The 17,176-nt window shown below is 42.4% G+C and overlaps 1 protein-coding gene across 1 annotated transcript; it reads right to left on the reverse strand.

The window, feature by feature from the left end:
- Positions 1 to 624: 624 nt before the first annotated feature.
- On the reverse strand, positions 625 to 16,002 carry LOC117449818 (bifunctional apoptosis regulator-like). The gene is made up of 9 exons (XM_034087709.2): positions 15,839 to 16,002; positions 14,783 to 15,083; positions 14,345 to 14,443; positions 13,912 to 14,005; positions 6,265 to 6,437; positions 5,152 to 5,296; positions 4,256 to 4,435; positions 2,512 to 2,708; positions 625 to 2,198 (listed from the first exon to the last, which is right to left on the reverse strand). The coding sequence occupies exons 2-9, from the start codon at positions 15,061 to 15,063 to the stop codon at positions 2,006 to 2,008; spliced, it is 1,362 nt and encodes a 453-aa protein (XP_033943600.1). The 5' UTR covers positions 15,064 to 15,083; positions 15,839 to 16,002; the 3' UTR covers positions 625 to 2,005.
- Between the last annotated feature and the right edge of the window lie 1,174 nt (positions 16,003 to 17,176).

Raw genomic sequence — 17,176 nt, forward strand, 5'->3', positions numbered from 1 at the left:
CTTACAGAGTGGTAACATGAGACCGATTTTTATATATAAAATATAAATGTATTTTAATTTTATAATTTATTTATAATTTATTTTAAATATTAACAATATAATAAAATAAATGGAAATATATACACCGGCAAATATTTAATATAAATACCTTGTGTGTGTGTGTATAGCTATTGCTTTATCTGATTAATGTTATTTTCATATGAAAGTCCATGATTATAAGTATGCAGTATCATAACTACATCTTTGATGTTTATAAAAAACCAAACCGTTTGAAAATTGAGCAAGCTATGGTTATTTAAATAGTAAACCATAATGTTATGAATGAGAGAACTGCCTGTGGCAAGATGGCGGTCAAGTGGCAACGTCGGTCTCCATTGGCCAGCAGCGCGGGTGAGTCATCTAGTGTTTATATATATCTATGACGTAGACTACCCCTCTGGGAATTATGAAACTGTGTGGACAGCTACTAGAATTTGAGAAGAAAGGCATTTGTTTAATATTATACATTTTAAATAGTTCACATCTCCAGAGCCTTGTTGATATTGTCCTTATAAACATTTGTATCTTATGTTTAAATGACGTAAATGACTATTTCACGAGAAAATAATACACACAACCCGATAGCATTATTTAAAAATCTTTATTTGTTGTCATTACAGAACATTAAAGAACAAAATCACAGTGTATAACTCTTAAGTGCAAACAAACAATGTAATAAAAAAAATAAAAGTATTTGATTAGCTCTACCTACCCGTCACATGGAAATGTATACTGCAAACAAAAGGTTTCTGAACAATAAAAAAAGAATGTGCAACACAATATTTGTCAGCAAGTACAATCTGCTCCGAACAGTTTCTACTTAAAATCATAGGAATTAGAACATATCTTTATAAGCATCTCCATTTTTTTTTAAGACCATATATTATATTTCAATGCTAAATGAGACATGAATAGAGTGCCACAGTCCTAAAACCCGGGGCGACTGTGGCTGCGAGGGAGTGCGGTTGTCTTTCAACCAGAAGGTTGTGGGTTCGATCCCAGCCCGTGCAGCCAACATGTCGATGTATCCTTGGGCAAGATACTGAACCCTGAGTTGCTCCCGATGGCATGGCCAACGGCGTGTGAATGTGTGTGAATGCTAGTACCTAGAGCAAGAGGTACTGCTCTGTATGAATGGGTGAATGACACGTAGTATGTAAAGCGCTTTGAGGGGTCGTAAAGACTGGATAAAGCGCTATATAAGTACAGTCCATTTACCATTTAAAGCCTGAGGTTTCCGTCAGGCTGCAGAACTACAAGCCTCAACATTTGACACATTTCACAACCATATCACCAAACCTCGAATGGGGAATTTCCCGAGAGCTCTGTGGCACTAGGACTGCATATAAAGCCAGGACTGCACTGCAATGATTTAAATTCATGCCAAATAAGGATTTCTATACAGTACACGTATAACACTGCTTAATTCAAACTTTTTTTTAAATTATTTTGAACCAGCAGTTTTTTATTTTAATTTGTTTTGGATTACATTTAATAAAAGAAGCCAGACAAAAATGCATTTACTGATGTTTTAATCCACCTGCAGGCAGCATATGCATCAAAAAAGCTCACCTCTCATCGGACTACAGCCCTCTCTGTGCTACAAAGCTTTCAGAAAATTACTTAAGAGGCCAGGCAATTTCTTAACTGCCCTCTTGACAATCTAGGCAATGTGGTTTGTGAATGCACGCAGAGAGAAATCACCGCAGTAATCAATAACATCACAGATATTTCAGCGATTCTCATCTTGTTGGTTTTGTTTCTTGTACAAAAGCCTCTCTTGTTCCACATGGCAGCCATCCAGCAGAGTCAAGCCTCGGAAGCCAGAAAACTTCCTTGCCAACAGCGAGTAAGCCAGTCTCATGTGAGTATACTGCTGAAAATAAACGCCCTCTCCTCTTCAGCAACTCTTGATATTTGCTGTGAACTGTATGGTATTAATGGAGCACTGTCAGCATGCAGTTTGTTACAGAGCCTGTGTTTCTGGGTGCATTAGCTGCTGCACCACCAGGTCTATATTAATGATGGGACTGAAGTACAGAGCCCAGTAGAAGAGGCAGTTGCACACAAACTGAGGGAAAAAAGGCCACAGGAGGGCGAAGGCAAACCCCTGAGAGAGCATCTTCCACAGGTGGTTCCACATCTTGCGTGGCATAGCCCTAAGGAGAGAGGAACATAGAAGTTAGTGAATAAAGTCTTCTCCACCTCCGAAGCCAACTATAACTTCATATGTAGCTTTAAGAGAACAGAGTATGCTTATGTTCAGGTTGTATTGTGTGCTTCTACTGTGATATGTTTACATGCTTTAATGTTCAAAACATGTTTTATTTTTCTCATACTGCAGCACTTCTTTTCACCCTGTATGTAACCAGGACGTGTTTTTTTCCAAGTGTCCTTACACACAAGAGGCGACTTAAAATGTATTTAAAAACATAAGAAGACAGAACATAAAACCCCCTGCTAAGTGTTTACCTGATGCTGGCTCTCGCCCAGAGTCTCCACAGTGCGCAGCCCTCCAGCACGGACAGCAGCATGGCGTTCACGATGATGAAGCGAGACGTCCAGTAGTGCACGGCCAGCCAGTCCCAGGCAAACTCTGCTATCAGCTGGTACGGGAGCAGGAGGTACTTTACAAGAAACTCTCCCCACTGTCGCCAGCTGGGCTCCATCTGACAAACACAGAAACATCATATGAAACAATTAAACTGGTATGAATGTTAAATATACGAGTAGAAATAAATTGTACAGAAATTAAATATCCTGCATTATATTTGTTACTGGAAATTTGTATTTTTTTCAATTTGTAATGCTATTTTACATATATTTCTGAAATATTTTGGAATGTTTATTTCTTGTGTCTTAATTTCTCTTATGTACATTGCCTTGTGTTTTTTATGCTGCTGCAATGCAAATATTTCCCAAATTGGGATCAATAAAGTATCTATCCATCCATCTATCTAACTATCTATCTATATCTAGTTACCTCAATGAAGTACATTATATTTTGTTGAGAGCTTCATAGTATGTTGAATACTTAAAACGAAAGTTAGTTATAATCAATTATATTCTTGTATAACCCACAATGAAAATGATTCATATTTTAGGTTTTTCTATATTTACAGCATAAACAAAACAAAGTGGTTTGTTAAGTTGAGTGTAAGACCTATAATTATGTATGCCTTACTCTCTGCTAAGAGAGTAGGCAGGTTCTTCCCTCTCCTCTCACAGCAGGGAGGGGGGCTCCGGACTTAAGGAGAAACACATTGAGGCCTCAAAAGAGTGGTTATGTCATAGCCATAGAATATGTTGGTTGGGTATAGAGGAGGTGTTTGGGGGTTTTCTATCCTGTTTTTTGAGCATAAAAAGACTGGCTTTTTTGGATTTCGGGGGGAGAGAGGGGGAAACCCCTGGTATACTCTCTCCCGGTAAGCTCTGGCCCTGAGAGCTGGGTAAGACGTTATTAGTACGTATAGGGATCTTAGAACTAATAACTCTATTTGAATCTGGGAAAGATGAGAAATATGAATTAAGCTTTTTGAAAAAAATATAACCCCTGCATGATATGTTTTGTATGATTATAATGTGTTAAAAGGTAAAGACTCTGTATTAGTTTGGACCTATTTTTCTTCAAATAAACTGATCTCACCTTTTTGGATTGGGACAACTAAAAAGAAAATCTGTGCTCTCCTCTCCTGCTTCAAAGGTAAGACTGCACCCTGCCACACACACTTAGGTAGGAACACACCTCATTTACTGATACCAAAATCCTTCGGGATCGCTTAAACAGATTAAAAAGAGTTGTCTGAATTGAAACAGCAGTTAATTGAACCTGGTTCTTCGGGGAGTTAATAGAGGTGAGATCTTGCTGACGTTGGTGGATCTGAGCCGAGCAGTAAACTTACATAGACTCAATAACTTCGGTCAGGTCAATTAGTAGGTCAGAGTAATTTACCGGAATACATTATCAGGACCTCACCGACTCTAAACAATTTACATGCAAGTGGACAATCGGATGTTAAATCAAGATAGTCGTTGATATGATAATTTTTGTCGGAATAAGGTTACAACACATCATTGTTAGAGTAGTGCCTATTTAACATTTCCAAAATATTCTTATTTTTTATTTCAGTGTGTGTGATCATGGGGAAAGATGACCCGAAACCCCAACTTTGAAGAGGACCTAAGAGAAGGATACACCAAGTTTGCAAAGTGTCACCTGTGTGTTGAGGAAGCTGCTCTCCACTGACTGTCCGATGTTTGTGATGGCCGGACAGCAGGTGTGCAGGAAGGGCAGGAAGGTTTCCGAGTAGTCGAATAAATACAAATAGAAGAGTGTGAGGCGGGGGGAGCGCTTCAGCGCGTACAGCAAGAACAGCGACTTCCCTGCATTAGTAACCTGGCAGAACGTAAGAGAAGAACAGTATATAGAGTAAGAGGACAGTCATTTGTGTGAGAAATATGACAAATACTATCTGGAGATTCAGTGAACTCTTCAATAGGCGCTTTCACACAGGAGTACTTTTCCCAGTATAGTTCCGATAGTTCTTGAAATGTTGCGTTCACACCAAAAAAATCCGGAACTAGAACTTAGTTAATGAGAACCTTTCCCTCCCCCCTTTTTAGTCCCTGCTAGAGAGGTGGTACTTTCCTGGGGAGGAAAAGGTTCTCATTTCTGATTGGCTGGGCGGATTGCAAACCACGCCCCGTAAAACTCAGAAAAGTTTTGTGAAGCCGCCATTGTATTTGCTGGCATTAGCATTATTAGCATTAGCCAAGCTCACCAACGGAGAGAGACTAACATATGGCAACACAAAAGAAAACATGGGAGCGGTGGAGATGAGGAGGTGTCGGCGTTCTGGCGATTTACTCGGAAGGCTTCAGTAGAAGCTGCTGGGAGTCCCAGCAGCTTCTACTGAAGCCAGTCCCCAACTCCGGGGACTTCAGGTGGCAGTATACGCCGTGAAGTTGTTTGCGGTCTGCCAGTAAACCCAAAGCAGAAGAAGAAGTGACGTTAGCAGCTTCATTTGCCTAATCCACCCCCAATAACTCATTCCGGTGTGAACGCGATCTGTACTTAGTTCATCAGAACTGCTAGCAGACCAGACTGTTTACCTTGTATTCCCAGAGGTTCTGTGGAGGTTTGACTCCGAGGGTTTTCACTCTGTCCAGTTCAGCCAGAATAGCCCGGCGGTGAGCCTGGTTGTCGATGCTGTAAGGAGCCTTCAACAACTCTTCATCCCCAAGCATCAACAGCAACCTAAAGCAGAGAAAACAACATAATGACACACAACATGAGATTATGTTTTTCTCTCAAATGCAGGGTGACCTTTGCAACCTCATCAAAGAACTACATTTAGAAGACGAAACATTCTGAATTAATACAGCTCATATCAGTTCTATTTTGTAGTGTATAGTTTAAGCCCGGGTCACACTCTCCCGAAATTGACGATAAAGGAAATGTTCAAATTCGGCTCTGATCGTAAGAACATCGGGCCATTCGTGAGGGCATCTTAAGCCATCGTATGACCACTGGTGGAGTTTCTCAGGCTCCGGCAGCAACTTCGTGAGCGGTGGTAAAATCTTTGGCATGCCAAAAAATTGTCGAAGGTTCATTTTCGTGTTGAATTCGTGTGTCCATTTTGCCCTTCGTAAGGCCATCGTGAGGGCATCTTGTCAAATCGTGTCATCTTCGTCTTTACTTCGTGTGATCATCGGTGCCATCGGGCATTTTTCGCCTCACAAAGACAATGCGAAGGAAACAAGAAGCTGCCCGATTGTGTTAGGAAGACAACACGACCACGTGAAGCCCTCGCAATGCCGTCGTGTAGCCATCGTATTATAGTACAATTTGTGTTCTGTGAAACTGAAAAGGATATTACATTGTTTTTGTTACTTTCGTTGCAGTTGTATGTCTTAAATGTAATTTAGGTTAACTTCCTGTTTTATTTAGATGCTTTTATTTTGAAGGCGAGTTTACGCTGTTGACAGAAAGTTGTCGTTGCTATGGAAACAACATGACGGATTGTGTGATTCGGGTGCCATCGTGTGGCCTTCTGTAGGCATCGTAGTTGCTTCGGCTGTTGCTTGGCTGTTGACCGAGTTCGGGGCCATCTTCGTGCGAAATTCCATATTCGTGTGTCCATCTGGTGTCAATTTCGGGACAGTGTGACGCCAGCCTTAGAAAAGAAACAAAAATGTCGCTAAAATAAAATGTAATTTCTCTACCTCCCGTTGACACTCTCCTGCTGGAAGGGCTCTCTGTAAAGCTGAGCCCAGGGCCCCAGGAGCTCCAGCCAGGACACCACGTCCTCCGGCGTCCAGTGAGACACGGGTTTACTGATCAACATGTCCTGCTGCTCCATCACCCCGCTGCTCCAGTGGTACACCAGCACCATCACCTGCAAACACACACACATTAACAAACAAGGTACAGTTTACATGCCGTTTATCACACGAGAAAGCATTATGGGTATATGAAAGGCGCTCTAAACATATAAGTAATCATTATTAGGGTCTGAGACCTAGGTCGGCGAAGACCCTATTGAAATTGGAAGAAATCGGTCGCGCAGCGACCGATAAACCTGCCAAAAACACCCAAAAACATGGAAAACGACCAACTAAAGCACCGAAAATGTTCGTAAATAATGTCGGCTGATAGACCGCGTGAGCCCAGTCACGTGGGCGAAGCCCACGTGACTGCAAATCGCATAATTGATATCGTAACAATCATCGTAGTCGCTCGCGAAGCGAGCGATAACCATGCAAAACCCCCTCAAAACAGGGTAAAAAAGGGCCAAAAGCCCATGAGAGGTGGCGCAGTGGGTAGGCCGGACGGCCTACAGTGAGGTGCTCCCATCCACCTCAATGTTAAATCGAACAAGATTGAAATTGGACCGATTATTTATTATGATTATTATTTTAATTCTTAAAACGCTCTTTTGAGCCCCGCAACATAAGTGAAAACTCACCAAATTTTGCACACGCGTCAGGCCGTGACAAAATTGCAAGATGTTATTGGTCCCGGAACTTAACGTAAAAAATTGCGTAGGCCACGCCCACTTCCGTTTTTGACGTTAACTCCCCCTATTTTAACTTTCACGTAAACGAACGAAACTTGCCACGCATATCTAGGGTGCGGAGACGAACCAAAAAGCCTCTTGGAGGGGTAAAAAATAACGTACAGGAAGTCGGCCATTTTGAATTTGGTGTCGAAAAAACGCGATTTTATCGCGTTTTTTGCCCTATTTCGCGTACCTACGAAATCTATCTCCTCCTAGGGACTTTTATCGTACGCCTCGAAATTCCTCGGGTAGCTTCGCGAGACATGGGAGAGCTTAAGTTATCACGAGAATTGTTTTCTTTCGCACGGCGTAGCCGTGATTTGTCGCCAAAGTTCGCGTTCGTACGATTTTTGGCGGTCCCTCGCCATGGAACCCCATGATGTCATAACTCAAACTGACATTCTCAGAACGCCACCAAACTTCACATGACGTTTAGCACCACAGCCCTGAACAGCTCTAGGTCAAATCTGATGTTAGTTAATTTGGCGTTACCATGGCAACGGATCCTTCGCCATAAACAACGGTGTCGCTGTAAATGCAATGGACAAGGTCCCATCGTCCCCCAATCTTCACTTTTATATCACTGGTCCATGCCTCAACAGCTCCAAGTGAAATCTGAAATCTCAACGTATGCCGTTTCCATGGAAACGGCATCCCTCGCCAAAACATCCGATGTTGTTGTAAGTCAATGGAAAATCGTCCAAACAGCACCAGACTTCAGACTATCATCAATGGTCCGGCCCTCAACAGCTCCAAGTGAAATCTGAAATCTCAACGGATGCCGTTTCCATGGAAACGCATCCCTCGCCGTCAAACATCATGTCGTCGTAATTCAATGGAAAATCATCCAAACAGCACGAGACTTCAGACTATCATCAATGGTCCGGCCCTCAACAGCTCTACGCCAATTATGGGATGTCATAATATGCCGTTTCCATGGCAACGCGTCTCTCGCCGTGAAACACGGTGTTGTCCTAATTCAATGGAAAAGGTTCCAAACGGCACCAGACTTCATATGATGGCTAATGGTCCGGCCCTCAACAGCTCTATGTCAATTATGGGATGTCATCATTTGGCGTTGCCATGGCAACGCATCCCTCGCCATGAAACATCATGTTGTCGTAATTCAATGGAAAATCATCTAAACACCACCAGACTTCAGACTATCATCAATGGTCCGGCCCTCAACAGCTCTACGTGAGATCGGAAATCTCAATGTATGCCGTTGCCATGGCAACGCGTCCCTCGCCAAAAAATCCCATGTTGTTGTAAGTCAATGGAAAATCATCCAAACAGCACCAGACTTCAGACTATCATTAATGGTACGGCCCTCAACAGCTCTACATGAAATCGGAAATCTCAATGTATGCCGTTTCCATGGCAACGCTTCCCTCGCCATAAACGACGGTGTCGCTGTAAATCCTATGGACACTGTCCCATCGTCCCCCAATCTTCACTTTTATATCACCGGTCCATGCCTCAACAGCTCCAAGTTCAATCTGAAATCTCACTGTATGCCGTTTCCATGGCAACGCCTCCCTCGCCGTGAAACACGGTGTTGCCCTAATTCAATGGAAAAGGTTCCAAACGGCACCAGACTTCAGATGTTGACTAATGGTCTGGCCCTCAGCAGCTCTATGTCAATTAGGGGATGTCATCATATGCCGTTTCCATGGCAACACGTCCCTCGCCATGAAACACGGTGTTGTCCTAATTCAATGGAAAATGGTCCAAACAGCACCAGACTTCATATGATGGCTGATGGTCCATGCCTCAACAGCTCTACGTGAAATCTGAAATCTCAACGAATGCCGTTTCCATGGAAACGCATCCCTCACCAAAAAATCCAATGTTGTCCTAATTCAATGGAAAATCATCCAAATAGCACCAGACTTCAGATGATGGCTAATGGTCCGGCCCTCAACAGCTCTATGTGAAATCTGAAATCTCACCATTTGTCCGTACGTTGACACGTCGACGTGCGGGCAACAGCCTGCGGAACGTCGAAGACCCGCTCAACGCTGCTTGCAGCTTTAATTATGATTATTATTTTAATTCTTAAAACGCTCTTTTGAGCCCCGCAACATAAGTGAAAACTCACCAAATTTTGCACACGCGTCAGGCCGTGACAAAATTGCAAGATGTTATTGGTCCCGGAACTTAACGTAAAAAATTGCGTAGGCCACGCCCACTTCCGTTTTTGACGTTAACTCCCCCTATTTTAACTTTCACGTAAACGAACGAAACTCGCCACGCATATCTAGGGTGCGGAGACGAACCAAAAAGCCTCTTGGAGGGGTAACAAATAACGTACAGGAAGTCGGCCATTTTGAATTTGGTGTTGAAAAAACGCGATTTTATCGCGTTTTTTGCCCTATTTCGCGTACCTACGAAATCTATCTCCTCCTAGGGACTTTTATCGTACGCCTCGAAATTCCTCGGGTAGCTTCGCGAGACATGGGAGAGCTTAAGTTATCACGAGAATTTTTTTCTTTCGCACGGCGTAGCCGTGATTTGTCGCCAAAGTTCGCGTTCGTACGATTTTTGGCGGTCCCTCGCCATGGAACCCGATGATGTCATAACTCAAACTGACATTCTCAGAACGCCAACAAACTTCACATGACGTTTAGCACCACAGCCCTGAACAGCTCTAGGTCAAATCTGATGTTACTTAATTTGGCGTTACCATAGCAACGGATCCTTCGCCATAAACAACGGTGTCGCTGTAAATGCAATGGACAAGGTCCCATCGTCCCCCAATCTTCACTTTTATATCACTGGTCCATGCCTCAACAGCTCCAAGTGAAATCTGAAATCTCAACGTATGCCGTTTCCATGGAAACGGCATCCCTCGCCAAAACATCCGATGTTGTTGTAAGTCAATGGAAAATCGTCCAAACAGCACCAGACTTCAGACTATCATCAATGGTCCGGCCCTCAACAGCTCTACATGAAATCGGAAATCTCAATGTATGCCGTTTCCATGCCAACGCTTCCCTCGCCATAAACGACGGTGTCGCTGTAAATCCAATGGACACTGTCCCATCGTCCCCCAATCTTCACTTTTATATCACCGGTCCATGCCTCAACAGCTCCAAGAAAAATCTGAAATCTCACTGTATGCCGTTTCCATGGCAACGCCTCCCTCGCCGTGAAACACGGTGTTGCCCTAATTCAATGGAAAAGGTTCCAAACGGCACCAGACTTCAGATGTTGACTAATGGTCCGGCCCTCAGCAGCTCTATGTCAATTAGGGGATGTCATCATATGCCGTTTCCATGGCAACACGTCCCTCGCCATGAAACACGGTGTTGTCCTAATTCAATGGAAAATGGTCCAAACACCACCAGACTTCATATGATGGCTCCTAGTCCAGCCATCAACAGCTCTATGTGAAATCTGAAATCTCAACGTATGCCGTTGCCATGGTAACGCATCCCTCGCCATGAAACATAATTCAATGGAAAATGGTCCAAACTGCGCCAGACTTCAGACTATCATTAATGGTCCGGCCCTCATCAGCTCTACGCCAATTATGGCTAAATATATTGGCAGAGTCCTCGAGACACCTAGACACACACGTCGACGTGCGGACAACAGCCTGCGGAACGTCGAAGACCCGCTCAACGCTGCTTGCAGCTTTAATTATGATTATTATTTTAGAACATTGCGAGCACTTTTGACCCCCGCAACATATGTCAAAACTCACCAAATTTTGCAAGCGCGTCAGAAGTCGCTCAAATTGAACGTGTTATCGGTTTCGGAACTTTGCGTAAAAAATGTGCGTAGGCCACGCCCACTGCCGTTTTTAACGTTAACTCCCCCTACTTTAAATTTCACGTAAACGAACGAAACTCGCCACGCATATCTAGGGTGCGGAGACGAACCAAAAAGCCTCTTGGAGGGGTAAAAAATAACGTACAGGAAGTCGGCCATTTTGAATTTGGTGTCGAAAAAACGCGATTTATCGCGTTTTTTGGCCTATTTCCACGTACCTACGAAATCTATCTCCTCCTAGGGACTTTTATCGTACGCCTCGAAATTCCTCGGGTAGCTTCGCGAGACATGGGAGAGCTTAAGTTATTACGAGAATTTTTTTCTTTCGCACGGCGTAGCCGTGATTTGTCGCCAAAGTTCGCGTTCGTACGATTTTTGGCGGTCCCTCGCCATGGAACCCGATGATGTCATAACTCAAACTGACATTCTCAGAACGCCACCAAACTTCACATGACGTTTAGCACCACAGCCCTGAACAGCTCTAGGTCAAATCTGATGTTACTTAATTTGGCGTTACCATGGCGACGGATCCTTCGCCATAAACAACGGTGTCGCTGTAAATCCAATGGACACGGTCCCATCCTCCCCCAATCTTCACTTTTATATCACTGGTCCATGCCTCAACAGCTCCAAGTGAAATCTGAAATCTCAACGTATGCCGTTTCCATGGAAACGGAATCCCTCGCCAAAAAATCCCATGTTGTTGTAAGTCAATGGAAAATCGTCCAAACAGCCCCAGACTTCATATGATGGCTAATGCTCCGGCCCTCAACAGCTCTATGTCAATTATGGGATGTCATCATTTCGCGTTGCCATGGTAACGCATCCCTCGCCATCAAACATCATGTTGTCGTAATTCAATGGAAAATCATCTAAACACCACCAGACTTCAGACTATCATCAATGGTCCGGCCCTCAACAGCTCTACGTGAGATCGGACATCTCAATGTATGCCGTTGCCATGGCAACACGTCCCTCGCCAAAAAATCCCATGTTGTTGTAAGTCAATGGAAAATCATCCAAACAGCACCAGACTTCAGACTATCATTAATGGTACGGCCCTCAACAGCTCTACATGAAATCGGAAATCTCAATGTATGCCGTTTCCATGGCAACGCTTCCCTCGCCATAAACGACGGTGTCGCTGTAAATCCAATGGACACTGTCCCATCGTCCCCCAATCTTCACTTTTATATCACCGGTCCATGCCTCAACAGCTCCAAGAAAAATCTGAAATCTCACTGTATGCCGTTTCCATGGCAACGCCTCCCTCGCCGTGAAACACGGTGTTGCCCTAATTCAATGGAAAAGGTTCCAAACGGCACCAGACTTCAGATGTTGACTAATGGTCCGGCCCTCAGCAGCTCTATGTCAATTAGGGGATGTCATCATATGCCGTTTCCATGGCAACGCGTCCCTTGCCATGAAACACGGTGTTGTCCTAATTCAATGGAAAATGGTCCAAACACCACCAGACTTCATATGATGGCTCCTAGTCCAGCCATCAACAGCTCTATGTGAAATCTGAAATCTCAACGTATGCCGTTGCCATGGTAACGCATCCCTCGCCATGAAACATAATTCAATGGAAAATGGTCCAAACTGCGCCAGACTTCAGACTATCATTAATGGTCCGGCCCTCATCAGCTCTACGCCAATTATGGCTAAATATATTGGCAGAGTCCTCGAGACACCTAGACACACACGTCGACGTGCGGACAACAGCCTGCGGAACGTCGAAGACCCGCTCAACGCTGCTTGCAGCTTTAATTATTATTATATTTGGACTTTTTTTCGTGCTTTTACCCAGCAAGATGACACCTTTTGTAAAATCAGCATACGTCATAATTAAAGATAAACCGTACAAATCTCAGTTTCTAAGGAACATCATTTCCAGTACAGTTCATGTGAGCCAATAAAACAAAAAGCCAAAATCATCCCAAAGAAACCAATTATTGGCACACAGGTCAAGGCTGCCTCCACCAACATGATTACATTTTGACACACACACACACACACACACACACACACACACACACACACACACACACACACACACACACACACACACACACACACACACACACACACACACACACACACACACACACACACACACACACACACACACACACACACACACACACACACACACACACACACACACACACACACACACACACACACACACACACACACACACACACACACACACACACACACACACACACACACACACACACACACACACACACACACACACACACACACACACACACACACACACACACACACACACAACTGCCACGTAGTCAGACACACAGAAACGCTGCTCCAAAGTGCCACATGAACAAAATAAACATGGTCTGTCTACATGACATGAACCACCGACCTCCGCATCCAATACTGTGCTAACTTGCAAATAATACACACCACTGTAGTTAAGAAAAACAACCTAAAAAAAAAGTGTAATTTTGCACGCTATAATAGTTACGTTTACAAGACTCTCCTGATATCATGAAGCAGGAAGAGGGACATAATGTATAATAAATAATATTGATTATTGCGCACCATTGCAAAGTAGTCTTTTATGCATACTGTATATTAAGGAGTATGAATCTAATTACCAATCAAGTTATGTTAGGCAATCATCAAGCTCATAATATAACTTGTTTAACAATATAGGTCTTTTTTAAAAGTTCGGACTGTTAAACACACAGGTTTTTAAGTCAAACAACCAAAAAGATTTACGTTTTTTACATAATTTCTATTTTCCAAGGAGAAAGAAAAAACGAAATGACATTGTTTACAGTAAAAAAGAAAGTGTTCAATAAGGTTACTTTTTCATGGTAACCTTGTGCCATGTCAATAAATCTATAGAAAACCCTAAAAACTCGATGAATCTGATGAAAGTAAAAGTGTCAAGCACAGGTCAATGGCACTGGTAAGAATGCAGCGGGGCAGCAAACTGGTTTAGGGCCAGTTACCATTTGATGTTCACAAAAAACTGTTTTTACTGATGTTAAGTACTTACAGCCACACACGTGAGTGCCGTCAGGACTCCAGAGAAGAAGAAGCCCGCTCCTTTGTGCTGGTTTGGCTTGGATCTACCTAAGTTGTCACCATACCTAAAAACATGTAGATATATTTGTCAGACCAGGTAGAAAAGCTATTAAATACAAGTAAACAGATTGAAAAGACACTAGGGCAAAAAAAATCCTCATTGTCAGAGGGATCTCCATTCACGTTGCATGATGGGTAATGTGTGCACTAGGTATTGAGAAGGAAAAGTGTGGAATATAGAACATATTTCTCGTTCTGCTGAATCCATTTTAAGCATTTTTGTTTTAAACCGTCCGTTGTGAGTCTGACAATGTTACCAGAGGGCTCTAATAATTATGTGGAGTGCTCATTCCGTGTATCCTAGGTTTACACACTGTACCAAGGATTAGATTATACAGTACTACCTCTGAAAGGCCAGCAAGCTCCGGGAGATTTTGGGGTTGTCCTGGATCTCCGCTCTCCTCCGCTGAACCACCTCAGTGAACAGCTTGTCAGTTGCATCCCTAGAGATAAGAACATTCCATTAACAACAGCCAATAAAACCTTAAAAATACTTTGTGGGTAGCGACAGGAAGGTGTATTATATCATATCAAAACTCTCCATTAGAGCTGAGTATTAGCCTACTGAAAGAAAATGAACCTCCAACTATAGTGTCAATTAATTCAGTTAATTTTCAAGCAGAAATAAATAACTGGAATTGAATTTGTAGGAATATAATTTCTGCCAGACATTTTAAAGACGTGGCCTTGGGCTCTGGAATACTGTATGTGAGACATGCGAGTACTGTGCTCAGAAAGACAAACATTCATCGCATGATATGATCTGGCCGTGAGTAGCATACCTCAGTAGTATGTTGATTTTAGGAAAGCCTGCCCACTTCTCCCGGCACTCTGGGCACTCGTTCTTGTGAGAGGACTCCCACCACAGAGCCAGACAGTGGCGGCAGAAGTTATGGCCGCACGTCAACGTGGTGGGGTTCACTAAGATGTCGTAGCAACAGTGGCACGAGAACTCATGTTCTGAGATGTTGGTGGTGGAGGGCATCGACTGAGAAGACTCAGATAAGTAAGGGAGGGCCTCCATTGATCCTCCAAGACCGTCATCTGATGAATCCCACTCCATCTGGTGCAACAAATCCAAGTCTGAATGAGAAGAGAAACAATGTTCAAAGAGAAGTGTCTAAACATTTCTCAGAGAAAACCTGCAATATAAAGTTTGTACCGTGATTATTTAACGGTTCTCCGATAAATTACTTGACTTTCAATCATCTCCAAACAATATGATTAAGAGGTGAATACATACATTACACTTTAAACAGTAAGAGGTGGAAGTAATGAAGTAATCATATGTTGTACTTAAGTACAAGTACCAGTACCAGAGTGTACTGCAGTCCTGCATTGCAAATATTACTCAAGTAAAAGTATAAAAGTATGAGCATCAAAATATACTTAAAGTACCCAAAGTAAAAGTAGTCATTCTGCAGATTGGCCCATTTTGTTATCATATATATTATATGTTTTGATTATAATTATCGATGCATTAATGAGTTTATCAAAGCTGGTAAAGGTACAGCTTTGTATACTGCAGGTAGCTTGTGAATTTACTTAGATACTTTACACCACTGCAGCTAACGTTTAATTAGCTGATCTCAAACTGATCTGGACCAGGAATCTGGACGTTAGCTGTACTGTAACCAGTAAGCTTTTCACTAGCATTTCATCAACATTGTCTTCCCTTTAAATCAGAAAAAAACTCGTATATTACAGATAACAATATGTACCATCGTTAGCTTTAAAACTGATATGCTAGTTAGCACGTCAATGATACCTGACGCTAGCATAACAGAAAGTGAGAGTAACACAACATAACTTGACATTCAACAAGATGACAGTTTTACCTCGTCTCAGAAATGGCCTTTGCTGGAGGATGACATCTTGTTAAAATATCTTCAGTGTGATTATCGGAAGGTTATCCTGCATCGAAACGTCCGCAGATGAGATGAGTATCCTGCCGGAGGAGCTGTCACCATGGCTCTGCGCCGTGCTCGCTCCCGTGTGGAAAACCCCAACCAAGCACACGCTTACGTCATCGCGTGACCGTGCGGGTTCAGGATTGATTTGTAGTGGCTGGATCACATGACCTTTTTAAACTCACAAAGATAATAAAAAAGGAAGTGAAAACATAAAACGTCCTGTACCTTTGTGTGTGTTTCTTTTTTAAAGCAGCATACAGAACATCTTCATTTACAAAAAAAGATTCAGGTCTTATGATAATGTTTTAAAAAAGCAATATATTTAATTTTTTGTTTTTTTGTTTTAGAAAAAAAGATCTTTCATATTAAATATCTTTACGTATTATTTTTCAAGTTAGTTTCTATGGTTTTCTTATGTATTATAAATCCGTGTATCTACCGTCCAATTGTTTTTCTTTATTAGACACGTAAACGTCTCATGAAGAAAGTTTGTTTTAACGCTTATTCAAAATAGCAGAGAAACATGCATTCGTGTACTCAGGAGGGGACATTGACAGAGGATTGTTGGAAAAGTACACAGTAAGTACTTCATAGTACTTGTGGGGGTAGTTTCACTAGTACTGAGTCCAACAGGATCAATCTCACGAAGAACTAATGGCAACAAAAAAGAATTCCCTCATCAAACTTAGCAGAAGTGGCTTGATTTTGTTCTCAGCAGGGGACTTTGAGTATTTCTCAAAAAATACACAGTAAAAGTACTTCAATGTATTGTAAGTAGTAGACTAACTAATACAAAGTCAAACAGTATCAATTTCATTAAGAACTAATGGCAAAATTATATTTTTATCATTCATCAAAGATAGCAGAAAAACATGCATTATGTAGCTACTATGGAGGGGACTTTGACAGAGGATTACTCACAAAGTACACAGTAAAAGTACTTCATTTTATTTCTGGTAGAAGTCAAACTAGAACCGAGTCCAACAGTGTCAGTTTCCTTAAGAACTTGTGGTAACAAATATTTGTATCACTCGTCAAATATAGCAGGTAAAATGAAGAGCAGCTGATTTGAAAAAACAAACGCGAGAGGCGGCTGAGTGACCGCAGTGCAGAACCGCTGTATAGTTTAAATCTCCTAACAATGTTGTCCATTTTAGACATCGGCTTAATATAGCCCTTAATAACATCCATTTTCTGGGCTCAATATATGTCTTGGCCGTTTTCGTTGTGATCGCTAAATTCCCCTTGTTTATAATAATCACC

The sequence above is a fragment of the Pseudochaenichthys georgianus genome, chromosome 1, assembly GCF_902827115.2.
Source record: "Pseudochaenichthys georgianus chromosome 1, fPseGeo1.2, whole genome shotgun sequence".
Taxonomy (NCBI): domain Eukaryota; kingdom Metazoa; phylum Chordata; class Actinopteri; order Perciformes; family Channichthyidae; genus Pseudochaenichthys; species Pseudochaenichthys georgianus.

What these genes read in the sequence shown, in the direction of transcription:
- LOC117449818 (XM_034087709.2), bottom strand. Translation starts at nt 15,063, where the DNA reads ATGGAGTGGGATTCATCAGATGACGGTCTTGGAGGATCAATGGAGGCC. An exon ending in CAGGAGAGTGTCAACGGGAG is followed by an intron (nt 5,297 to 6,264) that starts GTAGAGAAATTA and finishes TCTCTGCTTTAG; the next exon opens with GTTGCTGTTGATGCTTGGGG. An exon ending in AGAACCTCTGGGAATACAAG is followed by an intron (nt 4,436 to 5,151) that starts GTAAACAGTCTG and finishes ACGTTCTGCCAG; the next exon opens with GTTACTAATGCAGGGAAGTC.